Source organism: Scardinius erythrophthalmus (assembly GCF_964197995.2).
Source record: "Scardinius erythrophthalmus genome assembly, chromosome: 7".
Lineage (NCBI taxonomy): Eukaryota > Metazoa > Chordata > Actinopteri > Cypriniformes > Leuciscidae > Scardinius > Scardinius erythrophthalmus.
In genome coordinates, this window is record NC_138227.1 from 6,959,057 (window position 1) to 6,985,894 (window position 26,838).

At 38.2% G+C, this 26,838-nt stretch overlaps 1 protein-coding gene across 1 annotated transcript; it reads left to right on the forward strand.

Moving 5' to 3' along the window:
• The first annotated feature begins 4,036 nt into the window (after window positions 1-4,036).
• Window positions 4,037-26,464, forward strand: LOC308693959 (alpha-2-macroglobulin-like). Its single transcript, XM_081371151.1, has 35 exons — window positions 4,037-4,115; window positions 4,806-4,967; window positions 5,296-5,476; window positions 5,583-5,739; window positions 6,742-6,794; window positions 6,907-6,927; window positions 7,117-7,282; window positions 10,873-10,957; window positions 11,145-11,256; window positions 11,356-11,497; window positions 11,619-11,728; window positions 11,829-11,999; window positions 12,087-12,320; window positions 12,428-12,640; window positions 12,728-12,877; window positions 13,122-13,235; window positions 13,402-13,465; window positions 14,020-14,119; window positions 14,343-14,568; window positions 14,639-14,765; window positions 15,743-15,864; window positions 15,944-15,995; window positions 16,576-16,659; window positions 16,746-16,922; window positions 17,034-17,109; window positions 17,296-17,452; window positions 17,595-17,669; window positions 19,320-19,482; window positions 24,118-24,311; window positions 24,395-24,607; window positions 24,721-24,839; window positions 25,549-25,630; window positions 25,714-25,797; window positions 25,887-25,992; window positions 26,102-26,464. The coding sequence occupies exons 2-35, from the start codon at window positions 4,882-4,884 to the stop codon at window positions 26,140-26,142; spliced, it is 4,257 nt and encodes a 1,418-aa protein (XP_081227277.1). The 5' UTR covers window positions 4,037-4,115; window positions 4,806-4,881; the 3' UTR covers window positions 26,143-26,464.
• Window positions 26,465-26,838: the final 374 nt, after the last annotated feature.

A 26,838-nucleotide genomic window follows, 5' to 3' on the forward strand; every position in this document is an offset into this window, starting at 1 on the left:
TATTTTTATGAAATATCATTAGTTTTACTGGAATAGTTTTACAGAATATGAACGCAACGCGTTTAATTGAGACAGTGGTATTAAAAGACCAAACAGGAAACACCATAAAGCATAGCCTATACAGAAAAAAATTGAGCACAGAATATGAACGCAACGCTTTTAATTGTACGTTTTCCTCGAAACCCAAGAAAACGCTTAATGAGGCTTGATGGACCAACAGTTATAAAATAAAAATTAAACACACATGAACACACATTTGCTTATATATATATATATATATGAAGAGTTCAGATGCTCGTATATTTAAATTCAATAATTTCACTTAAATGGCAGTGAAGATTACCTATTAATTATCATTTAAGTGAAATTACTGAACTTAAATATACAAGCTTGATAAAAATGATCATTCTATAAGAAAATTTCAAATGGCATTTAGAGGCTTTTGCATCTGAACTCTTCATATATTAATTCTTTATTTCAGACCCATGGGTCCATATAAATAACTTACAACATCCATAGACAAAAACAAAATACATAATTTAAAATACATACAAGCTTTCTCTCCAATGCTTCCAGAAACAGGAAAAATACCTTGTTTCACTCAACACAATATTATTTAAGTCTCTTATGATACTATTTTTAGAATCATTCATCCGACATATGAAACTGTACATATACTTCCTTAAGACAGCATTCAACATGGGTATATCATTAGCCACAAACATTTGACTTGCACTTGACCACCTTGGGACCTTAAGTAAAATTCTAAGAGCATCATTATATGCTACCTGTAACTTTCTCATCTTTGCTTTAGAATATTTACACCACAGGTGGGCTGTATAGAAAGAAGTACAGTATGCTCTGAATAGAGTTATTTTCACATCGTCTGAACACCTAGAAAACTTACGAGCCAGCATATTGGCTTGCCCATACAATTTACAGCACTGACGCTGCACATCATCATCATCGTTTAAATCATCTTTAATGATGTGGCCTAGGTACTTTACTTTAGTTACTACATTTAAAACTTTATCATCTAGATATAAAGAAGGAAAGTTAATCTTTTGGTCCTCTTGGGTTTTAACAATCATGATTACACTCTTTTTAATATTAAATTTTATGTCATGCTGCTTACCATAATTTGAGCAAATTCGAAGCAATTGTTGTAGGCCTACACTATACGGAGACATAATGACAACATCATCCGCATACATCAAATGATTAAAAATACTATCACCTATCAGACATCCAGTCTTACAGTCATTTAGCTCCACAGAAAGACCATCCATGTAGAGATTAAAAAGAAGGGGTGACAATAGCCCACCCTGCCGAACCCCATTTGTCATATAGAACGGTTCCGAAACGGAATTACCCCATTGTACTTTTAAGGTTTGATGTATATACCAAAAGAGTAAAATTCTTATAATATAAGGGGGAACTCCTCTTTCTTGTAATTTTAAAAAAAGCTTAGAATGATTTATTCGATCAAACGCCTTGGAAGCGTCTAAAAAACACATAAAAACAGTGGAATTATGAGTATTATACTTACTAACTACTTCTTTTAATGAATATATGCATAGATCAGTGCCAAGCTTACTTTTAAAACCAAATTGGTTATCCGTAGTTATTAAATATTCTTTAATCCTATCCATGAGAATTTGCTCAAATATTTTAGAAAGCACACTTGCCAATGCAATTGGCCTGTAGTTTTCTGTCGCAGTTATTTTACCAGTTTTATCCTTAATAACAGGCAATAGTAATACTGTTGTCATGGAATCAGGTAACACAGCATGAGATAAAAAACCTGAAAAACACAAAGCAAGTAATACATTAACCCTTGAACTAGCGTGTTTCAAATGTTCAGCAGTTATTCGATCAGGACCGCATGCTTTATTCACAGCGAGTTTATCAATTGCGAACTTAACCTCATCAGGTGTAATAATCATATCTTCTTCATTCGACACATGACCAACTTCAAATTCATTCCTCGCAACACAATTAAAAAGAGCTTCATAATGTTTTCTCCACAGGTTAACAATATTCTCGGCTCCAACAGCCCCATCAATACAAGTCGGCAGTGGTATTTTTCTGTTGTTGATAGCCTTAACTTCTTGCCAAAAGTCATAGCCATTATTTTGCTGCAAGTTCTTAGCCATTGAGTTTGCTCTCATGGTCAGCTCATTCCTTTTTATATATCGCAGAGCATATTTGAATTTAGCATTTGCCAGTTTCTTTTCCTCAAATTCTGGACCATACCTAGCTTTACCTGTCAAAACCCAGTTTTTAAAAGCAACTCTGGCCTTCAGATGTAATTCAGAAACAAATTCATTCCATCCGGCCCTAAAATTATGTTTTTTAACCCTTTTTTGACAGAAAGGTCTACTAGCATCATTTAAGCAGTCCACGATTGCATCATACATCTTACATAGCTTTTCGTTATGCTTTGGATTCTTACAACCCGCATTAACACACACAATTGTCTCAGTAGGCACTTTTATATTGCTCAGCTTTTCCTCTGTCAATAATTTATATCTCCGAAGGTCATTTACTGTGAGTCTTGCCCAGTCTAATTTTCCACTATTTATGGAGTTTTCACATTTAGTCATCTCAGGTAAACTTTCAACATTTAACATAATTGAAATTGGTATGTGATCTGTTGTAGCTAAGTCATATAATATTTCAAGTTTATCTATGGAATCGTGAGCATCTGCTGTACATATACAGTGATCCAGCCAAGATGTTGTATTCCATGCCTCACTGATATATGTAAAGCTTTCTGCTGGCAATAGTATTTGACTGGAAAGAGCCAACTTGCTATCCTGGCAGAACCTGATTAGCTGTTGGCCAAACAAAGAATTATTATCAGATATATCAGCGTTTAGATCCCCCATTATAAATATACTTACATACATTGTCTTTGATAAAAGCACTTATAAAAGCAAGCCTATTCATATATTCATCTTCATTTTGGCTGCATTCATATGGAGTATACACGTTCAGAATTACAAAAACCTTTTCATTATGCACCACTTTGATTGCGATACACCAGTCTACCTCTAGCCTAATCACAGTGATCAGAGGATCGTATTTCTTATGCCAAAAAATGGCCACACCCCCAGATATTCTGCCACGCAATATTCTCATAGGCCTACTTAAGTCAGTTGTGGATTCACCAACTCCATGGAAATCATCATGCAAGGAATTAATTTTATCTAGATCTTGTTTGGATAAAAACGTCTCTTGTAAACATAGAATGTCCGCTTTCTCCAAGAGTTTGTCAATAACAATCCGTTGTGCTTTATCACTCATATATATATATATATATATATATATATATATATATATATATATATATATATATATATATATATATATATATGTGTGCCAATTCCATTGCAATATGAAAATGCACCTAAATTATCTGATAAGAATGTAAAATGTATACCTTAATATGCAATGTAAGTCGCTTTGGAAAAATGTAAATGTTTTACATATTCACCCTAGCCTAACTGTCTGTTGGACACACAAAAACAAACAAAACATAAATAAATATATATATATATATATATATATATATATATATATATATATATATATATATATATATATATATATATATATATATATATATATATATATATACGTACGTGTGTGTGTGTGTGTGTGTGTGTGTGTCTTTTACAGTCTATGATAGGCTACCATATATATATAGGGCATATATATATATATGGCATACGTCATATGTTTTACGTCATATTCTGTGCTCATCTGCTTGCATTAGCATTGTGTCTACTGAGTTTGATAATTTCGTTTATTTATTTTAATATCAGTCTAATGCATTAAGCCATGTTAGTGTTTCAGTGCACGCGGGTTTCGTGACATCATCGAACTCCCATTTCATTGGCTAGGTGCCAACCAATAAAACGGCTCATTTGACCCCCCTCCTCCCGCCCCCCTTTCCCTCTCACCGCCTCTGAGTTTCAAGTGCACAAGTTAGTTTTGCACCTGATATATCGCGAAAAGAGTAGCAAAAGTCAAGGCGCGAAATTTGAAATTGCAGTGACAGATTTGAGAAGCTGCAAGTGCCTAATTGAGGAAGTACCGCGAATGTGAACGTAAGATTAAACGCAAAATATATATTACAAGTTTGTGTCTGTCGTTGTATTTCTGTGAATGGCATTTTACACATTTGTGTCTACTTGTCTGCAGCTTCAGATTCAGAATACAGGTTTGTGACTATTGTCTGCGAGTGCAAATTTCAACATTCAACTTCAGATTTTTATTTTACAGGTTTTCACATTGGAGCTGTGAGTGTAAATGTTCATGTACAAGTACGAATATTTATTGTACAAGTTCTCAAATTCACATTTACATGCTCTCGAGTTTTGCTACTGTTTTACCTTCATACGTTCTCCAGGCAACCGCCAAACCCAGACTCGTCCATCGGTTTGCCATCGTATAAATTACCTAAATTAATAACTTTTTTACAACAAAAATGAACCATCACTGAACTTGCTTAAACTGGACTGTGACGCTATTTTCTGCTGTACAGCCGAAACAAACACTGTTGCATTATTTTCCTGTTCTCATTGTAAAGCTGCTTTGAAACAAACTGTATTAAATAATAAATAAATAATAAATAAAGGTGACTTGACTATTTTACTGCATGCTAGACTACTATTTTTTAATATTTGTCGCAAATGTATTTTTAAGGCTTTAGTAGATCTAATTTAGCACATGTTTTTGAACTGCAGTGCCTACATGGTTGAATCATTAATCAGATGATCAATACACATGTTTTGAAGGACCTCCTTTAGCCTGAGAGTCCCTTTAAAAGAGACGGTCCAGTTCATCTCATGCCGTGGATGATCGCTCGTCATCATGGCTCTGAATATTGGCTGCTGTTGGAAAGGGCTCCTTCTGCTCTCTTTCCTCCTGATCTGTGTCAATGGACAAACATCAGGGCCGTAAGTTTTTAACAGTTTTTGCTGAGGATAAATTATTAATATACCAATAGTCATTTTGTAAGTCTTGATGATTTGTCCTGTATTTATTTAACCGATCTGTGTTGCACAGTAGAGGTTTACTGTTTGAAAGACAACTTAAGGCACACGATTATTTATAATTACTGACAGTGTATTTTTAAGAGCAATATTGCTCTGAATAAACATACAAATTCACACTTTTCATATAATTGATCAATAGTAAATTAACTGTATTATTTTCCCTCCCAGTTTGTTTTATTTTTCTTATTACATCTAACCACTCAGGCAATATTGTATTTTCTCTGGACAGATATTTCATGGTGACGTTTCCCGCAGTGATTAAGTCTGGATCTGAGGCCAAACTGTGTGCAAGTCTTCTCAAGCCCAATGAAAGCCTTGTCATGAACATTCATCTGGTTCGTGGTGTCCAGAGCACATTACTGCTGCAGAAGAAAGCTGAGGAAGAGTTTCATCGCTGCTTTAACTTCAAGGTCTGCAATCAAAACATGCACATAATGAATATTATCAAATATGTTTCATCATAATGCATCTAGTTTTTGTGACAGGTTGTGAATACAGGGAATTATTTCTCATCAGGCTCCTCTGGTCAAGGCAGAATCAGTGCAGAAAATGAAGGTTGAACTTCAGGGAGAGACTTTCAGGACGACTGAAGAGAGAAAAGTCATGTTCAAGCCTTACAATCCTGTGACTTTTATCCAGACTGATAAACCCATCTATACTCCAGGACAGACAGGTGAGCTGTGAATGTCTCAAAGGCTAAAGCTCAGTAAATAATGCTGGTGTCACTGACATCTAAACCCTGATCACAGCTGATGTAGCACATATAAGTAAAGCACACTATGATCAGGCAACGAGCATAGGTCAAAGATTACAAATGTTGCACAAACCAGCAGATGGTAAAAGAGTATGAAGTAAACAGTTCAATGGATTTACAAACAAAAAGAGGAGCAAATGAAAAGACAAGAAAAGCAGATATTAAGGATGAGTAGCTTTGAATTCTAACAGCTTTGAAACACGAGAATGGTCATCTAGTGTGCATTTGAGCAATCCCCTCACTTTCAAACATGTTCAGCCTAAATACTGTAATTACAAATATGATATCGGTACTGATATCAGTATCTGTGTGACTTTATTTTATATGAAATCTATGGATACAATAGATTAGGGGTGTTCTTGGAGAGCCCACAGCCCTGCAGAGTTTTGCTTTAACCCTAATTATTACATATACCTGATCAGGGGTGCGTTTCCCGAAAGCATCGTTGGCCAACTATGGTCGCAAGTTCATCGCAATGTCCACTGAACTCTATTGGTAACGACGGAACTTGCGACCATAGTTGGCCAACGATGCTTTCGGGAAACGCACCCCAGGTTTTGAAATCAACAGGGTTTGGACTAAACTCTGAAGCCAGGAGTTTGACACCCCTGATATAAATCGTTACATGTAATAAACCTCATAGCTGTCTGGGATAGGCTTACTCGATTCTAACTGGTCAGCTGGAGCAAATTGTCAGACATTTTTGTAACATTATGGCTAAAACAGGCAGCTGTGACAGCTAGTTGAATTTGGCTCAAAATACACATTCACCCAGCAGCAGAATACAGTTTTCAGCCCTGTATTTGACACTTAATACGGTTCACACACAGTTTGGTCATTTACAGGAGAGAAATATGACTGTAAGCAATTGTCCCTTACATAAGATACATAAGTTTTCTAATACACATTTCTATTTTACAGTGAACTTCAGAGTTGTTACCATGGATACAAACTTTGCACCCCTTGATCAGCAGGTCTGATGTGTTTATCTGGCATCTTTATTTTCTCTTGCATTGTTGAAAACATGTTTAATAAATGAACACATTTTTGGCTTTTGATCTTTAATTACTATTTGCTCTTTCACAGTATAGTACAGTGGTTCTTGAGGTAAGAACACAAAACCTTCTGTGCAATCATAACAAACACACCTTTTAAATCTGATTAACACTAGAAATTCAGTTATATTTGCAACTATTGTGTTTTCAGTAGGGTAATTATATATTTCTTCATTGATAGTCAGGATATGTGTAGCTGACTGTCACAAAATATCTGCACTGTGTCTTTGCTATTAAACAGGACAGTGAAGGTAACCGGATTGGCCAATGGACAAATGTTTCTTCAACAAGGTGGATTTTGCAGCGTTCTTATGAATTAAACCCAGAGGCCCGTCAAGGCATGTACAAACTGAAGGCTTTTATTGGTGACTGGATGATCTCACATGATTTTGAAGTGAAACAATATGGTAAGTCATAAAAAAGACTCGTTATGACTGTAACCTTGGTTTCTCGAAGAGGGAACGAGACGCTGCATCGTAAGTTACGACACTATGGGAACGCCTTTGCATTATTGTGTCTTGAAGCACATGTAAAATCAGTCCAGTGGTGTGGCAGAACATCATGGGGGGTGACGTCACAACCAGGAAGGTATTAAAGCACCCCTGAATGTCAGCTTCTGATAGGCTGAAGTAAGTCATAAAGTAAGTAAGTGAAATAAGTTATGGCGGAGCAATGAAACATCTCGTTCCCTCTTCAGGGAACCGAGGTTACAGTCGTAACCGAGGCATTCCCTTTCAAGGGAACTGGCTTTGCGTTGTAAGTTACAATACTATGGGAATGTTAATACCTACTATGCCATACTGACCAGTGCTTGTCTAGTGTGAATAATATCTGGAGCGCAACTAAGACTGAAGCACCTGGAAGCCAGGTTAAGGTCATAGAACCTGACGAATGTGTGCGGAGAGGACCAGACCGCTTCAGCCCATACGTCATGAAGAGAGGCCCCAGAGAGCAAGGCTTTAGAAGCCGCCACACTCCTAGTAGAATGGGCCCAGACAGCTAAGGGAGAAGGCTGACCAGCCAATTCATAAGCAAGAGACAGAACCTCGACAACTCACTTACTCATTCTCTGCTTAGATGCTGGGTACGCCTTTCTGCGACCTAAAGCATTCAAAGAGTTGATCCGATTTACGCCACATGGCAGCTCTGTGGACGTAAGCATCAAGCGCCCTAAACAAGCAAAGCACATTTAATTTCTCCTGGTCTGGGCGGAGGACAGAAGGCCTGCAGGCCTAATCCTCAAGGTTCCACGGAGGAAACAAGATAATAATGGGTCTCTTTTCAAGGATACACCACTCAAAGGAGTGTGGTAAAAAGGGCCAAATAAACCTTAAGTGTAGAAGGGGATAATCCTGTATAGAAACACTTGTGCGAAAACTCTAGCAATGTACCAACCGGGCGGTTAACTGGGTCTAAACCTCCGTTGTGAGACCAGCCTCTATGAGTTGGTCAATGACTCTATGACTCAAACCCACAGCTTTCATACCTCTGGACGGGGGTTAAATATTTAGCCCCAGCCTGACACAGAAGGTCCCTCCTGATCGGAATCTCCTTAAGGGAGCCACAGAGGAGGGATATCAAGTCCAAAAATCATATGTGAGTTGGCCAAAGAGGAGCCACCAACAGTAGATGGGCACCCTCCCGGCAAACTCTCTCCATAACTCCCGAAAGCAGAGCGATCCGGGGAAATGCATACAGGCATAATGATATTCAACACTAGTGGGGCTGGATGACAATAATTATGTCCTCTTATAGTTCTCTTCCTCCTCCATAGAAGACCCACCACCTCGGGGTAAAGTCTCCATTCCTCAGGCCTCAGCCCTTGTCTCAACCTAAGCGACCACAGATGTGTTGTCCAAATGGACAAGAACATGTCCCCCGTAGATCAGAAAATGCACTTCCACAGACCCTGGGGTGAGTGGCCCTCCAGGACCGCTCCCCAACACGTGAGAGAAGCATCTGTCATAAGTATCATGTGATGACAAGTAAGTCATAACACTGGGCCTTTGCACAAGAATCAGGGTTTCCTCCACATCGTCAAGGAACAAAGACATCTTCTTGTAACCTTGATCATGTGGAATGGATTGACCCTTGGGGAAAATCCCCTGGGGCCGTATTCACAAAGCATTTTATCTTACCACTAGGAGTACTCCTAAATCGCACTAAAAGATTTTAGCTAGGAGTTTTCTCTTAAAAGTTATTCACAACGCCTTTCAGACCTACTCTTAGTAAAGAAAAATGACAACTCCTAAACTAAGAGTGAGTCTTCGTTGCTATGGATGACGTCATTACTCATGCACGAGCTTGACTGAAGTGACCACCTTGATTGGCTGATGATTGTAACGCGGGAATGATTCCAAACACCTCCCCTACGATGATGAGTGACAGGTGACAGGTCTGAGAATGTGTGCGCTACACAAGTAGTGTGAAGGACGGAAGATGATGAATAACTGAATAAATAGCCTAAATGAATAAAGAGTAAGGCAAAACAAATAGCCTAGTAGCCTAATGAAACATATGGATTGATGCAATATCTTTGCAACATTATTGAATTAATCTGTCACTATATGCCTCTGCCTACGTTTGCAAAGAGAAGAACATTTTAATTTGATTCACAATGAAACGTTACAATTAGTTTACATGCAATGAGTAGCCTAGTTTTGGTTGTTGTTGGTGGCGTTATTGCATCCCTAGTTATGCCTACAATGTACAATGCCAAATTGTTCACTCGCGATTGGAAGCTCCTGTAGCCGCCGCATACGCATTTCAAAACATCGCAACGTGAAATGCCACAAAAAGCGATTTGTGAATAGGTCTTAGTGAGTTAGGAGTCCTCTCGACTTCTTTTAAGCTGTCCCAGGCTTAGGTGCCACTTTTAGGGCTAAAACGCTTAGTGAATTACTCTTAGTGAAAAAAATTAGGAGTCCTAAAGTTACGAGTGACACGCCCATTATTTTTAGGAGTTGCTCCTAAATTCGCCAGTTAGGAGCTACTTTTAGCCTTAAAATTCTTTGTGAATACGGCCCCAGGTCTTGAGCCACCACTGCAGGGGTCTCATGTACAACAGGCCAAAATGTATGATGTTGGCTACTGCTGTCGACAATCTTTGAAACTGTTTGACAGTGCGTGACTGGCCTAGCTTCAGCTCTTTTAATGCTGAGAGGATTATGTGTGCAGGAGAGAAACGTGCCTGCATCATCACAGAATCCTACATTACGCCCAAAAAGGTGGATCTCTATACTGGAGAAAGAACACTCTTCTTTGCGTTCTGCCTCAACCCCTTGCTCTTTCATATGAGCGAGGACAACATTTCGATGTTAAAACGCCATGTGCTCTGAATGAGCTTGTATCAACCAATCGTCAATGTAATTCAACAGGCGAATGCCCTGGAGTCGCAGAGGAGCCAGTGCAACATCCACGCCTTTCTTGAAAGTGCAAGCTGACAGTGCTAGCCAAAAGGAAGAACCCTGTACTGGAGGGCCCCACAAAAACCCCTGTACCAGGTTGTGCCGATAGACGATGCTCAGTTGATAGATGCGTTCACTGATCAGATGATCAGTGCGCTGATGCGCCGATAGACGATGATCAGAAGAGGATTTCCCCGCAAAAATTTTATAGCGCATCACCCCATTACCAAAGAGCTGCGAGGAAAATAAAAGATTAGTTAGATTAGCTTACTCCTCATTTAAAAAACAACTTGATTAAAACGAAATACTTCTCTCTAATTTTTTCACTACTTATGGGCCACAAGAGAAATATTAAGACGTATTATGACATTCTGCCACACCGTTGAACTGATTTCACATGTGCTTCAAAACGCAATCACGCAGAGGTGTTCCCATAGTGTCGTAACTTATGACGCAGCACGAGTTCTCTTGAAAGGGAACAGACAATTTGCAGTTTTGCATGGGAAGAGTTTCAATAATATGTTTGTATTTTAATTTTTCATATATAAATTGAGGACTAATAACTCTGATTTCTGCCTTCTGACTTCTAGTTTTGCCTAAGTTTGAAGTTACTGTAAAAAGCCCAAATAAAGTAAGTGCTGAAGAAGAGGAACTGATAATTGAGGTTTGCGGAAAGTGAGTGGTTTCTTTTTATTTCCTGCATTAAAAAAGCAACGTGCTCTTCCATTCACACTTTCATTTAATTGTTAATTGTATTATTTAACTCTTGGGGTCAGTTTCTTACTTTAACCCCCCATCCTAATATATTAGTTTCTTAACTCAACCCTGTGCTGTAGATCAGTTGCTTGTACCTTTTTCACAGATACACTTATGGACAGACTGTACCTGGTAAATCACGGGTGAAAGTGTGCCGTAATAATTGGTCCTACATTTCCTATTACACAAATTCAGTGTGTTTAGAGGAAACCATTGAGGTATGTGAGTTGAAACGCAGTACATTACCTTTAATACATTTATATAATTAAACCACTCTTCTGTTAATAGTTATGTTTGTGTTCATTCATTATAATTAGATAAAAAAGACAGGCTGTGCCATCCATACCTTAGATGCATCAATCTTTTTTAACGTCACACTAGTAGAAGGTCATAGGTTCCCACAGCATGTGATGCAGAATTCTCTTCACGTTGAGGCAATGGTTACAGAAGAAGGAACAGGTGAGCTCTTCAATTTGGTCAGATGTCTGTTACCTACATTTCTTGTATTTCTCATTTTCTCATTTCTTCAATTTACTTTTATTTGAATAAATATTTATGTATGTGTTTTGACTATTTACAGAGATCACCATGACACAATCTGAATCTGTATCTCTCACTTATGAAATTGGTAAAGTCACATTTACTGACCTGCCCAAAACATATGAACATGGATCAGTTATTGAAGGAAAAGTAAGTCTAAAATCCGTTTGTCTCAGTTTAACACCATTGATATGTATTTATTTATTTATTGATATAGTAATTTATTCCTTCAAAATCTTATTTTCAACAGATAAAACTCTCACATTTCAAAGGTGCACCAATTCAAAACAAAAAGGTCTATCTTATGGAGGGTAACACTTGGTCCCCAAAACTGCTCCTAAATCTCACTACAGACAGCGATGGACTGGCCAACTTCTCTCTTAATACATCCAGTCATTCAAAAAGTGATATTGATCTAATAGTAAGATATTTTGTGTTCACTTAATTTTCTTTTGTATTGCCTGAAGAGTTTAGATACAGGAGTTATTTCAGATTTTTTGTAATCTAGGCAAGTGTCCATCAAGAGGTCCGTTTTGGATACGACAACACGCCTCACATCGCTTTCGATGGAAAAACAGTCCAGCTCTTCCCACCTGTCTCTACATACACCCCATCACAAAGTGAACTGATTATAGAGAATACTGAACAACCATTAAAGTGTGACTCTGAGTTTACTGTCACCATCAAGTATTATTTTGTTGGAGAGACAATTAAAAACTTCAAAACTGACATCGTCTATATGGTGAGAACATGTGCAGTGTGTACATTATCACAGAGATGGTTTTGTTTAACAGTATTATTTGGCTGCACTAGTCAGTTTGTTATCAGAGTGTCGTCTGTCTGTTTCAGGTCTTGTCCAGAGGAGTGATTGTTCATCATGGATATGAGAAGGTTGAAGTGAAGATTTCTGATGGAGCAAGGGGCTCAGTGTCGTTCAAACTGTCTATTAGTTTAGATCTGGCTCCTGTAATGCAGATTCTGGCGTACTGTGTTTTTCTTCCCAGTGAAACGGTTGTGGCAAGTAGCAAAGATTTCAACATTGAAAAGTGTTTCAAAAACAAGGTGTGCATTGTAGCTTTAGAAATGAGCCTCTTTAAACTGTATTACTGGCTCATTTCTAAAATAAATCCTATTCCCTGTATGTCACAGGTATCTCTGCAGTTTTCTCCTGCTAAAGCAGTTCCCGGTGAGAAAAACACTCTCCAGCTCTCAGCTCAGCCTGGTTCACTGTGTGGCCTCAGGGCTGTAGATCAGAGCGTCCTGATCCTGAAGTCAGGAGAACGTCTGGATGCTGACAAGGTCTCGATGCTTTAAGATTCAGTGATGAGTAAATGTGTCTCTTCATAGTGGGAATCTACAGTGGGAATCTAATGATAACAGACTTTACTTATTGCTGCTATGATCCATCAGCTGACATTTTGATCTCAGGAAATTTAGCATTAATCTTCATTCTTTCTCACCAAATTGGAAATACATTTTTGTTGGAAATACATGTATTATTTAGAAATCATACTGATAGTGTGTGAACATGGTCCCATCACAGATCTTCAACCTGCTGCCAGTGCAATCGTGGTCAAATTACCCTGAGACTGTTGAAGATGACGAGTGTCCGTATATGCATTTTTCGAGATCCGCATTCACTTATGAATCCTTAAAGGTAACAGTTGGATTATTTGTGTGGCAGTGCAGTAGATAATGATTGGGAGAGTATATACTGCACATGTTTTAAGTAAATGCATAAAAAACCTTTATGATTATACTGACATTTAAACGTAATTTTTTTTTCATGACTTTTATTGTGGTTCATCATTGCCATTTGGCAGAAAGTGGGATTGAAGATGGCAACAAATTTGTTTGTGGAACTCCCTGAGTGTGAGATGGATGGATGTAGGTACATGTACTGTTATTACAGTCCAAGCTGTAATGTTTTAATATGTTGGTTCTTATGAAATATATTCAAGTTGTGAAATTGTGAAACTCTTAGAGAAAATTATAGAGATGTAGTAAGAAAAGACAGTTTAGTTTTTTTTTTTTGGGGGGGGGGGGACGACGACGACGACGACGACGAACTTTGAATCAATGTTAATATTGGTAAGATAAACTCATCTATAAAACTATATAACTTTTGTAAGATAAAATTAACACATTCACTTTTGCAGCCCTAAAATACTAAAACTAAAAATTAAAACTAAATAAACTGAAACGTTTAATATATGTGAAAATATGTGTGTTAAAATAATGATCTACCTTACATTTTCTATTTACTTATGACTGGATATAGAATAGATCATTTTGACGTACTCTTCACATACATATCACTTAAAACTACAAAATATCACTTGTTTTCCAGTTTTGTACAGTGTAGGGACCTCACACACATTTTAGAGAAGAGTATCTATTTGAACATCACTTAAAGCTGCAAAATATCTTTTTTTTTCCAGTGTATTATGATCAAGCATCAGAGGATGTACCTGATTCTCCAGCAGTGACGTTTCGAACTGTCTTTCCAGAAACGTGGATCTGGGAACTTGCTGAAGTGGGGTATTTAAAACATAATCAGTACATTTAACATCATATTTATCTTATTACTTATATTTAATACATCATCTCCTCGCCTCTCGCCCACAGGACAGAAAATACCTTGCTTGCTTTGCAGATTCATATTCCAGTTTTTTCATCATCTGTGTGCTTAATGTTGTCATTTATTACAGGAAAAATGGCTGAGTCAGAATCAAATATGCCTATTGTTGTAATTCCTCCACAGGGACTCTGGATCAGCTCAGGTTCCTGTCACGGTTCCTGACACCATCACCTCTTGGGAGACGGAGGCCTTCTGCCTGTCCTCTGAAGGTCTGGGTCTGGCTCCTCCTGCTCAGCTGACAGTTTTCCAGCCCTTCTTCCTAGAGCTCTCTCTGCCTTACTCCATCATCCGCGGGGAGATCTTTGAGCTGAAGGCCACTGTCTTCAACTATCTGTCCAAGTGCATCATGGTGAGATTTCAGACGCACTCTAATCAAATCATATCAAATATGCCACTAATCATGTGTGTTTGACTGACAGGTTAAAGTGACTCCAGCTCCTTCCTCAGACTACACTCTCAAAGCCTCCTCTGATGATCAGTATTCATCCTGTCTATGTGCTAATGGAAGAAAAACCTTTAAATGGATCCTCACTCCCTCTGTTCTTGGTGAGTTTTCCAGTCTGAATCAGTAGCCGCCTTTTCATTACAGATTTGCACAAAAAAATGTTTTTGATGATTTTGAAATGTCGATAAAAACTATTGCAAAACGATGGCATTTCCGTTAATCGATGTTATGCGACTAAAGCGTTATTTTTCCCTCTTGCAAGTCATTTAAAAAATCACAGCTCTAGCCATTGTTTTTAATCAAAGGAGACGTAGACGTGTTATCCAAGCATTATTGGCAAGTGAAGATGTTAATGTAAATGTTAAACATGCAATTTCACCGCGTTTCCATTACCCTTCAAATTGCACAAATTGAAAATGCAAATTGAAAATACACCCATTGGAAAGACGTCAATTTCACAAAAACTTCCATTGAAAATAAAATGTTTTTATGCTCGCATGAGGGGGTTTTTCAGGCTGTTCGAAAAAGGAATATTTTGATAAATATTTCGCTCTTAAGTATAAGGGGCTTTCCTTGCCATTAAAGCTTGGATAACACGCCTACGTCTCCTTCGATTAAAAATAATGGCTAGTGCGGTGGCTGCGATATACATAAACCTACCAACATCCGTCGCCATAATTTTGGCTTCTCGCAAGATGAAAAAATTATATTTTAGTCGCATAACATCGGTTAACGTAAACGGCATCAATTTCGCAAAAGTTTTTTATCGACATTTAGAAAATACTGCAAAAGTTTTGCACAAATTATAATGGAAACGTGGCTACAGAGGAACTGTGAATGATCATGTGAAGAATGAGTTCAGGTCAGCTGTAAATGTGAAAAAACTGTTTCCATTAGTTCGCGAAAAATTCATTTTTCGAATTGCCTGAAAAACCACCTCATGCGTGCATAAAAATATTTTTTCCGAAATGGATGTGTTTACAATGGGCTTATTTTAATTTGCAATTTGCTCAATTTGAAGGGTAATGGAAACGCGTCTGTTTCTCAGTTGTATATTCACATATGTCTTGTGTTGTAGGAGTCTTGAATATTACAGTCAGTGCAGAGGCAGAGGCGTCCCAGACTGTGTGTGACAATGAGATTGTGAGCGTCCCGGAGAGAGGACGCATTGACACGGTCACACGAAGTCTGCTCGTACAGGTCAGCACACGTCATCATTTACTCATGATCTTAATGCTGCTTGTGTATGATGTGTTGATGTGATTGATTTCTGCTGCAGGCGGAAGGAACTGAAAAGACAGAGACTCGCAGCTGGTTACTGTGTCCAAAGGGTTAGTCTGCAGATATTTCAGATGTTTTGGTGTACAAGCGCTGATAATGCGGCAACCCTCTTTGTCTTCTAAACACAAACTCCAACTTCATGAAAATAAGTACACATTGCATAGAGGACATTTTGAGGACACACCAAATTTGAGGACCAATAGAGGGAGCTAAAATATGCTCATATGTATCGGACATTTTTCAATTGAGAAAGTTTAAATTTGCCTTACATGACAACTGTAGTTTAGTTGTTCAGCTGTGCCAAATTTTGAAATTGTGGCTATTTGTGGCACAGATGGTATTAAAATTAGGGCTGTCAAACGATTAATCGCATCCAAAATAAAAGTTTGTTTACATAATATATGTGTGTGTATGGAGTATAATTATTTTCTATATATAAATACACACACAGGCATATATATTTAAGAAAAATGTGTTATCCGTTACACCGTACACACACATATGTTATGTAAAGACAAACTTTTATTTTGGATGCGATTAATCGCGATTAATCATTTGACAGCCCTAATTAAAATGTTTATAGCGTTACTCTGCTGATCACTGATGTGTTTCTGTCTGTCTGGTTCATAGGTGACAGTCTCTCAGAGGAAGTGGCTCTGACTCTTCCTAAAGATGTGATAGAGGGATCAGCCAGATCCTCTGTTTCAGTCATTGGTAACATTTACAAACATGAGCAGAAATGAGGAGATTGGCTTTAGACTTATAAAATGTAGTGAGTGTCATTTGTGTATGGTTTACAGGCGACATATTGGGTTGTGCACTGAGGAACCTTCATGGATTATTACGGATGCCGTACGGCTGTGGAGAGCAAAACATGGCTCTTCTTTCTCCCAATATTTACATTCTGGAGTATCTGGAGAACACGGAGCAGCTCACCTCGGCCATCCGAGAGAGAGCCACAGGCTTCCTGCAGAGCGGTGAGAGACAAAATCATGTCAAGAAAATACTGAGACGGTTTGATACCAAATCATACATTATTCAACACTCAAACAAACTGTTGAAGTGTTAACCATTATCACACTAAACAGGATACCAGAGACAAATGAACTACAAGCATTTTGATGGATCATACAGCACATTTGGTGATGGTAAAGGGAATACATGGTAAATATATTTTCACGATTACTTTTGTTTAACAGAAATAATATCAAGGTAATCTACAATAATAAACACAATTTACACATTTAAAAAATTGTCTTAGTTCAAATGACTTGTTTTGAGATTTATGATGGATGGAATTCATTGAAACACCTGATGACATTTTTTTTATTATATCTTCCACACCATCAGGTTGACTGCCTTTGTGCTGAGGTCCTTTGGCAAAGCTCAGAAATACATATTTATTGATCCAAACATTATTCAGAGAGCAAAGAATTGGTTAATAAGCAGACGGGATTCAGACGGCTTTTTTATCCAACAGGGAACACTGTTCAACAACAGAATGAAGGTCTGTCATCTTCTCTCTATCTCTCTATCTATCGTCTTTATTCAGACTTTCTCAAGCCAACATCACAGTTTGTCTAGATGAACTTTCCTTCAGTGGTTTGAGTGTGTTGATTTATTTATCCTTTATTTCTAATAAATTCTAGGGTGGGGTGAATGATGATGTGACCATGACTGCCTACATTACTGCATCATTGCTTGAACTGGAAACTCCAGTCACAGTAAGTTCATCTGTAGGAAACATGGTACACTGTTAAAAGTGATCAGTTGACTTAAAGGAGCAGTTCACTTTAAAATGAAAATAACCCCATTACACACCCTCAAGGTATCCTAGGTGTATATGACTTTCTTCTTTCAGACGAATGCAATCTGAGTTATATTAATAAACACTCTGACGCATCTGAGCTTTATATTGGCAGTTTGCCAGATTGCAACTACCAGTTTGAAGCTCATAAAAGAGCATCCATCCATCATAAACAAACTCCACACTGCTCTGGGGGGTTAATAAAGACCTTGGGCCCTATCTTGCACCCAGCGCAATTGACTTTGTACACCGACGCATGTATCATTCCTATTTTGCACCCGCGCAAAGCGCGCTTTTCCCTCCACAGAAGCACGTCGCTAAACTAGGGAATGAACTTGCGCTCCCTGGGCGGTTCAGCGCAAAAAAGGAGGCGTGTTCCAGCGCAAACGTTCCTTCATGCTATTTTGCAGGTTTAGAAAACAGTTGCGCCACTAACCAGGAAAAAATGGTTTAAAGTCAGTGGTGCGTTGCGCATGTTATTCATAAGCTATTTTAAGGGCGCATGCTTGGCCATAATCAATGTAGCGTGTGCACAACGCGCATACACTTTAATTCTCTCATCTACACAGAAGCAGCAGTTTTCATTTTTGCAAATTATACATTATTACGATAGATAGATAGATAGATAGATAGATAGATAGATAGATAGATAATTTATTATAAAAGCATACATCTAGCTTACACATTTACCCAAATTACCATACGCCTTTTTAACCGAAGTTAATTTGGGTGTGTTTCTCCATCCCCAACGTCCCTGACGAGAACGTCGGTCTCCTCGGCTGTGAACCGCTCCTGGTGTGCGCCTGGCAAATCCGCCGTTATAATAGGAATCCGCTTTTGAACAAGCGCGCCTGCTCTTAAAGGGAATGTGAGATGACGCTCTGATTGGTTTATTTCACGTTACGCCCAAACCACACCTATGAGTAATGAAGCTACTTCAGACCAACCCATTTTAGATTTGCGCCTGGCGCAAGAGTCATTTATCCCGCCGGGAAAATAGCAACAGCGCCAAGACCCGCCCACAAAGTTACTTGCGCTTTGCGCTTTGACACTTGCGTTTCAGATCGTTAAAATAGGGCCCCTTCTGTGGAGCACTTTTATGATGAATAGATGAGCTTCTTTGAACTTCAAACTGATGGATGCAATGATGCAATTCACTGCCATTATAAAGCTCAGAAGCGTCAGGGTGTTTATTAATATAACTACGATTGTATTCGTCATATACACCTAGGATAACTTGAGGGTGAGTAAATCATGGGGTCATTTTCATTTTAACTTTATCTTAAAAAAAAATTGGTGAAAACCTGTTGCCTCAAAATTAAGTATTAAACTTATGCTTAATCTAAAAAAAGAAGTAATGTGGAATTTGTGAAGTTCACATAACTTAATTTTTTCAGTTAAAAATTGAGTTTATTTACTTAATAATTTTAAGGCAACGGGTTTGCTAAAAAAATTTAAGTGAACTGAACACCTTTTACAGTGTAAACTTCATCTGTAGGAAACATGGTAAAAAATCATCGAAAAATGACACTCACAGCGTCTATTCCTCTGTGTTTTTTTGTCACAGGATCCTGTCGTCAGTAAAGGTTTGTCATGCTTGAGGTCCGTCATTGAGGATGTCAAAAACACTTACACCACTGCCCTGCTCGCCTACACTTTCAGTCTGGCTAGAGACACGGACACTCGACAGCAGCTTTTCAAGAAACTGGAAGATGTTGCTATTTCAGATGGTAAGAGGTTTGTTTCTGATGACTTTCTGTTGTCTTTTATGACTGTACTATTGTTTTTAGTAACACTGTAGAAAACTGTTTCATCATTAATGAATAACTACGAAGGAACAAATGAGTTACACACTTTTAACATTCTTGTAACTGCATTCTAGTCATTACTAGTGTGTTCTCATGATCTTCAGTTTAGAATACTGATCCAAATTATTAGTAGTTAGTACAACCTTTAGAAGGATGTAGTAACACTTGAGTCATTACTAGTGGATTACCATTATCCAGTAGCGTACCGTGGGGTTTCAGTCAGGGCCTTCAGTAACGATCTAACCCCCCCCACCCCCCATTCTATTCCTTGAAATCTTACAAAACAAAATGCACACAAACGCCCTGCTTGATATACAACCACTGATGAACATATTCAAAAAAAAAAAAAAAAAAAAACCTATACAAGTGTGGATTCGAACCCAGAACCTCTGACATGCTTGGCAAAAGTTCTACCACTAGACCATTCCAGAACACAAAAGTATCAATACATTTAGTCATGTGGAAATTCTCTACTACTAGCTACTGAAAAGTTACTTGGTTTTGTAAATAGCGACGTTACTGCCAAGCTACTGACAAATGTAGTTAAGCTAGTAGCCTACTGCCCATCACTGCGTACAGCAAACATCTCCTCACTATCCGCTGCCTGTCCACTGAACACACTGTAAAAAAACGCGGTCTCTCTAGCCCTCTGATGGTTTATGGGGTCTTTTTGACCCCAAATGACTTTTGCTCAAATTAAAAAAAATGTTCCCTTTGTCCAAATGGTATGAAACCACCTTCTACGGCTCTCAACACTTTCTAGATCTACAAAAAAAATAAAGTGGAATGATATCTGTTTTTATGTTAGCGTGACAAAAATTGTGACACTCGTGGTCTTCGGGGTCTCTGGAGACCCCGCAATCAAAATAGACAAAATTCATCATCAAAATCAGAAACAACACAGGACACATCGACAGAAATGGCACAAATAAAGTGGCACACTTCCACCAATGCAAAAAACATCCACAATGCTAAATTATATTGCTCACAACACGCGTGTACAACGCGGCAAAGGGTAAAACAAACAAGCGCCCGCCATAAGCAACACACGAAGCGGAAGACAAACGAGCGCCTATCTCTTTTCCTTTGGTTGCAAATCATGCCGAAAAACTGTTGTGTTGTTGGTTGCACCAACAACAATCTCAACTCTCAGATTCTGTCACTTTGACTTTGTTTGACAGTTTGACTTTTATTACGAAATTCAGACAATAAATAGCGTTTTGGCGCTTGTAAATGTGACGCGACAGATCCCTAGCGGCATGTGAACTGATCTTCTCTACTAGCTAGTAAATAAACACGAATGAACAATGTTGAAAGATACAGTACAACTTACTGAAATTTTTATTCCTCATACATTATATTGACCAATCAATCAAACAAAGGGGTCAATAAAACAGCTGGAGAACAATAATGTCACATAACATTTACCTCAGGAAATCCATTTGATGACCATAATATAGGCTAAAGCACGTAGTTGGCTAGGAAAAAAAGAGCGATAGGGAGTATTTTGCTAAATATAAATAATACTGCCAGCTGATGGGGCTCTCTGTATGTTTACAGCATTAGGTGAGTTCTTTTTTTCTTGAGAAAAATTAATGCCTATCTTGCGTAGCCTACCTAATAATATTTATCCAAATGAGTCAATATTAAATCAAATCCCAATAATTGAATTGAAATAATAAAAAAGCGTAACGTTAGCTTTTAGCTTAGAAATTGTTGTCACTAAACCTAATACATTTCAGTTTAGTTACTAAAATGTTTTGACAATCAAAATACACTTAATGTGATGCAATATTTATTTATTTTTTACAGATGCTAGGAGACTGTCTACTGATAAGACATTCTGTAATAGAAGAAGATCTGTATTCATATAGCACCTTTCACAGACATGTAGCTAGTCACAAGCTCTTTACATGAGTGTTTTATTACAATCACTTCTCACCACCGACATACATTCGCAATTTCGCATACACAGATATCATTAATACAAAGTAGTCCGTTAGTATCCATAATTGACATAATCCAAAGCAAAACTTCCGTGAATAGATACCTTTTTGATTTGCCTCGGGCTTCGGTTTGTTTTACCCTTCAAATATGGCGGCGGCTTGTTGCTACGCAGGTCACATGATTTGTGACGTAACGCCGACCAAGAGAATGGACGGGAGGAGAAGCTCGCTGGCAATCGGGGGGACGTGGAGGCAAAATGACAATATAATTAATCAGAATACCTAGCAAAAGTTGCTCCTGCTCCAAGCTCATGGACACCTCCTACTCACACTCTCTGTCTCTGCAAGATTCGGAAGGGAATGATTCAGATTTCTCTTGGCACAGCTACTAGAAGACAGACGGGTTGCTCACATGGTCCGTGTAACGCTTTGCTCGGTTTGAGTCTGCGCGTCAGGAAAGGATGTGCTAAGAAATCGCTAAAATGGGCTTCACTTGTCTCAATTGAGTTCCAATGGGGTCGCTGTGTCCATTTCTTTTACTGTCTATGGCCAGCTCAGCTTATCAAGAGCGGCTGCACTGGGCTGCAGGAGGGCTGATGACGACACAGCTGTTCCATGATTGGCCGGATTCACCGCATGACAACGATCACGTGTGTTTCGTGTTTATTCGAACACCTTTAGTTCCTCTAAAGCTCACAAATCAGTTTTTTATAACAGTAAACACTCTTTTCATGTAGTTGCGATGTTATATTGTGTCATGTTTATTAAATTAAAACTGATTAAAAAACGTAGACTCCACTGCATTGATAGTAGCTTATGTTGAACTTTATTCTTGTTCAAACAGACGCTGTATGAAGCAGTACATAAAGTATTGAATGAAAATGTCTCTGAAACATCTGTGCATTATTAGGCAAATATTGCATTTATTTCACTTCAGCTGTGGTAAAGTATGCAAACACCACGTGAGCGGTCACTACGGGAACCAGAAAGTGTCCGACTTCACGTCTCCGTTTGCAGCTCCACAAACGGCAACAAAAACAAACTGGGCTCACCCGCACCACGAAACACAACAAACAGTGTTCCAGCCAATAACTGACAAGAAGTATTTGAGGGTGGGGTTTGGGGGGTTAGTGCGCGCCGCGTACACATGAAGGGGGTGTGGAGGAGAGAGAAGCATGAAGAGGGAAGTTTGAATTATGGCCGACACACGACCAAAGCGACAACGTTCTGATGAACAAATTGCAAAGAAGAGGGACAAGGATAAGGAACGCACGTAGTACCGAATTTACATCAGAAAAACCTTCGAAAGGTGGCGAGAACTCCGCCGGCAGAAGGGCTTCCAATCCGACATTCAGTTGCTCTGTTCTTGCAGAACTGGTGGGTAAATCCATTTTTTTTTCTAAACTGATGTTCATGTTCGCCAAACCAACACAAGGATGTAATTAGCTAGAACTATGCAGTCAGTGTTAACTTTGGTGAATTCAACATATATGTTTCTAGCAGGTAGCGATCAGGGCGACAATTTGTGTGAATGATTATTTTCACCCTCTGTTTGTTATGAATTTGAATGTTCATTTACAGTATATGCTATTGACAACTTTGACTAAATTTTTAGCGCCACCGCCGCCGTTGTTTATGCTCACTGGGAAACGCGAAGCTAACGTTATCATGCTATTATTGTATATTATTGCTATTATATGTCCTTGTATGGGAGCTATAGTTATTAACCTCAGGTGGCGAAACGATTTTAAGATAATGTTTCTCTTTTTCTGCATTCTGTTCTGCAATATATAAAAGCATTTATCTAACTTGGTGACATTACACATTGAATGAAGTATCAGTAAAACTCAACTTTGTTAGTGACTACTTTGACTTTCCTTTATGCCGGGGAGGATGAAGGACGAGACGGGATGAGGAGGAGGGAGGGTCTAGCTAGCCTCCATTTTGTTTGACAACAATACGAATGTCAACAAGAAGTTACGTCTCCCGACATCGCTTATAGCACCTTTAATTATGAACCTGTATACAGTAGTTCTTTGCAGTGAGAGCTATTGCTAGCACGACAAGTTCAAATTAGGCGGACATTTAAGAGATATGGTATACAGTCATACTACTTATTACACAGCATTTCACCACATAAATAATTATGGGGATAAGAGATTTTGATTTCAGATGAAACTGTTTTAAAATCGTACTTGTTTGTTGTCTAGTAGTCCAACAGTGTACAAAAAAAGTGTCGCAAAATGGCAGCATCTGCGTTTGAATGAAACGAGAGAGTGAGTCCACGAGACTGGATGGCATAATTAAATAACCATACACAAAATATTGATTCGACTGAGTTTTAATATTTTATTAGCTCACCAAAAGCAAAACTTCCACGAAGAAAGCTTGTTGAGCCTAATCGAGCAATAACACACCACTGGATGGTGCTATTGACCAATCAGAATCAAGTATTCCACAGATGTAATAATAGTAGTAAATAGAATGTTAATAGTGTGTTACTCATTTGTTTCTGTGAAGTTATTCATTAATGATGAAACAGTTTTCTAAAGTGTTACCTTTTTGTTTTAATCATGCTCCTTGAGTCACGCGTGTGTCTTTTGTCCTTAAGGCTCTTCTCTCCACTGGTCTCAGTCTGGCTCTGCTGATGACTCTGATTCTCTGGCAGTGGAGATCAGCTCATATGTGCTGCTTGCTGTTCTCACTGCAGATTCAGTCACTACAGCTGATCTGGGCTATGCTAACAGGATTGTTAGCTGGCTTGTAAAGCAGCAGAATGATTATGGAGGATTCTCCTCCACACAGGTTACTCAAACCTCTCCAACCAAACACATTATTGCTGGTGTGAATGAGTAAAAGAGGCATTACTGAACACATTTATTTCCCAGGACACAGTGGTGGCTCTTCAGGCTTTGTCTTTGTACGCCACCAAAGTGTTCAGCTCTGACGGCTCCAGCACAGTGACGGTACGGTCAGCAGGAGACACTCTCCACTTTAATGTCAATCAGGACAACAAGTTACTGTACCAGGAGAAGCAGCTGCAGAAACTTATAGCCACATACAGCATTGAAGTGAAGGGCTCAGCCTGTGTGTCTGTGCAGGTCTGTAGTGCGTTCAGCTTCATTTACTCACACTCACTTTCTCTCTTGGCATTTTGGTTATTCTGCTGTGAGATGATTTATGAATGTATTTTTCTTTGTGTTGACTCTCTCAGATGGCTCAGTTCTACAACATTCCCACTCCAACTGAAGCTAAAACATTGAGCATTGATGCTAAGATTGAGGGAGATTGCAAAACATTGGGACAAGATTTCATTTTGAACTTCACTGTCAAGTAAGAGAATTTGTATTTAAAGTCCCCCTGTAGTCAATAATTGTATCCCTTAAAACTCATCTTTAAATTATTCATGCCTTAAAACGGCTTGAATGTAACTCTACACCCTTGCCTCATTGAGTATATGCGGTTCTATGAATATGCAAATGAGCCCCGCCTCCACTCACTCACAGTAGCTCATAGATCCACTCGTTGACGATCACACGTTGATCTGATTGGTTACAAGGTAGTTTGTGACGTCAGAAACGCCAGCGATTTCAAACCGTGTTTTTGAGACTGTCTTTGGTTCACTGCAGTTTTAAGGAGAAAATACTCAGAAATGTCGACTTGTGAATTTACACAAAAGCATATTAGAAACACCACATAGACATATTAACAACATTAAAAGCTTGATTTTCACCACAGGGGGACTTTAAGTCAAAAGACTAGAACATGACAATGACTTAAGATTAACTAACAAATAAATGTTTTCTGAATATTTTTTAACATCTTAATAAACACAAAAGCAATATAAACTGAAACGGCGTATCTCAGTAGTTAAAACACTACACACTGACTTGAGATACAACATTTTTATTATTGACACATTATGAGTGATGTGAGTGATTAAAACTCTGCATGTGTCTTGGTAATTATACTGGCTTTTGTTCTCTCTTATTTGTACATTTATATGAGGCATTTAAGAACCTTTTCATTTGCTCTTTTCCAGATATGATGGTCTACAGGAAAGGACTAACATGGTCATTGTGGATATTAAACTCTTATCTGGATTCACAGCTGATACATCAATGGTGCGTTTGAGTGATTCATCACAAAATGTGTACAAATTTGTAGTTTCTCTTTTTAGAAATTAACCAGCACTTTTTCCCCACAGCTTAAAGATTTATGGGGAATGTACAGAAAACCTGTGGAACGGGTCGATTCTAAAGATGATCGTGTCATTGTGTATTTGAAGGAGGTGAGAAAACAGCAACATTCATATGATTGTATGTCTTAGGTCTTTATGTCTTTAATGTCCATGACTGATGAGTTTGTTTCCTCCTGTAGATCACACAAAATATTCCAGTGAATTACCAGATACAAACGAAACAGGTTCTTCAAGTGAAGAATCTCAAGCCAGCTGTGATTAAAGTGTACGATTACTACCAAACAAGTAAGATTTAATATGCCAGTGTTGAATGCTTTGATCAAGTGATGCACATTGTTTATTCAGATTTAATGTACAGGTTTCCATTGTTGTATGAATCTTCTTTTTCCTTCAGGTGATCAGTCAGAGGCCGAGTACTTCTTCCACTGTGGATGAAGCTGAAGAGCGTCACCTTATAGTTCAGCTTGGATAAAGATGTTGGAACTCCATAATGATGAATATTAAAATGTTTATTCTGGATAAAATTATTTCCAGTCCATCATCCCAAATTTGAACAAACCTCCAAATCCTAATCAGTTTTTGGCTACGTCTCTTGAGATCATGACTTATCAATTCACAATGCATATGATTAATAAAGTGTTGAAAACAAGTTCTGGTGAGCTGGTTGAACTGTTGAATGTGTAGTAGCTACATGCTATGGCAACATTTCAGAATCAGACGAGGTTATTACGATTAAATCTTGTGATTTTCTCATCTCATTTCGGCTCTGCTTTTTTTTTTTTTGTCTTGTTCTGAGACACTGCAGAAGTCATAACTTCAGGGGTCAATGGCTTAGGTCAATTGGCGAAAACACTGCTTGTGTAAGGTAGTTTTCCAGATTTTCCCCCAAAATCAAATGCTGTATTACACTTTTCAAAGGATAATCTATCTTTAAAGTCAGAATAAAAAGTTAAAAACCAAACATATCTTCATACCAGTTCTGACACAAGGCCATAAACTTGTTCTTTTTGTTTTATAAATTTACTTTGCTTATTTCTACAAATATCAGCCTGATAAATATGGACTGAATACACGATTAAACAAGATAATCATGCTACCAAATATGTCTGACACAATGTTTTTAAGAAAAAA

Coding starts and splice junctions, on each gene's coding strand:
- LOC308693959 (XM_081371151.1), top strand. CDS start 4,882: ATGGCTCTGAATATTGGCTGCTGTTGGAAAGGGCTCCTTCTGCTCTCT. Junction 13,236..13,401: donor TCACTTATGAATCCTTAAAG/GTAACAGTTGGA, acceptor GCCATTTGGCAG/AAAGTGGGATTGAAGATGGC. Junction 25,993..26,101: donor GTACGATTACTACCAAACAA/GTAAGATTTAAT, acceptor TTTTTCCTTCAG/GTGATCAGTCAGAGGCCGAG.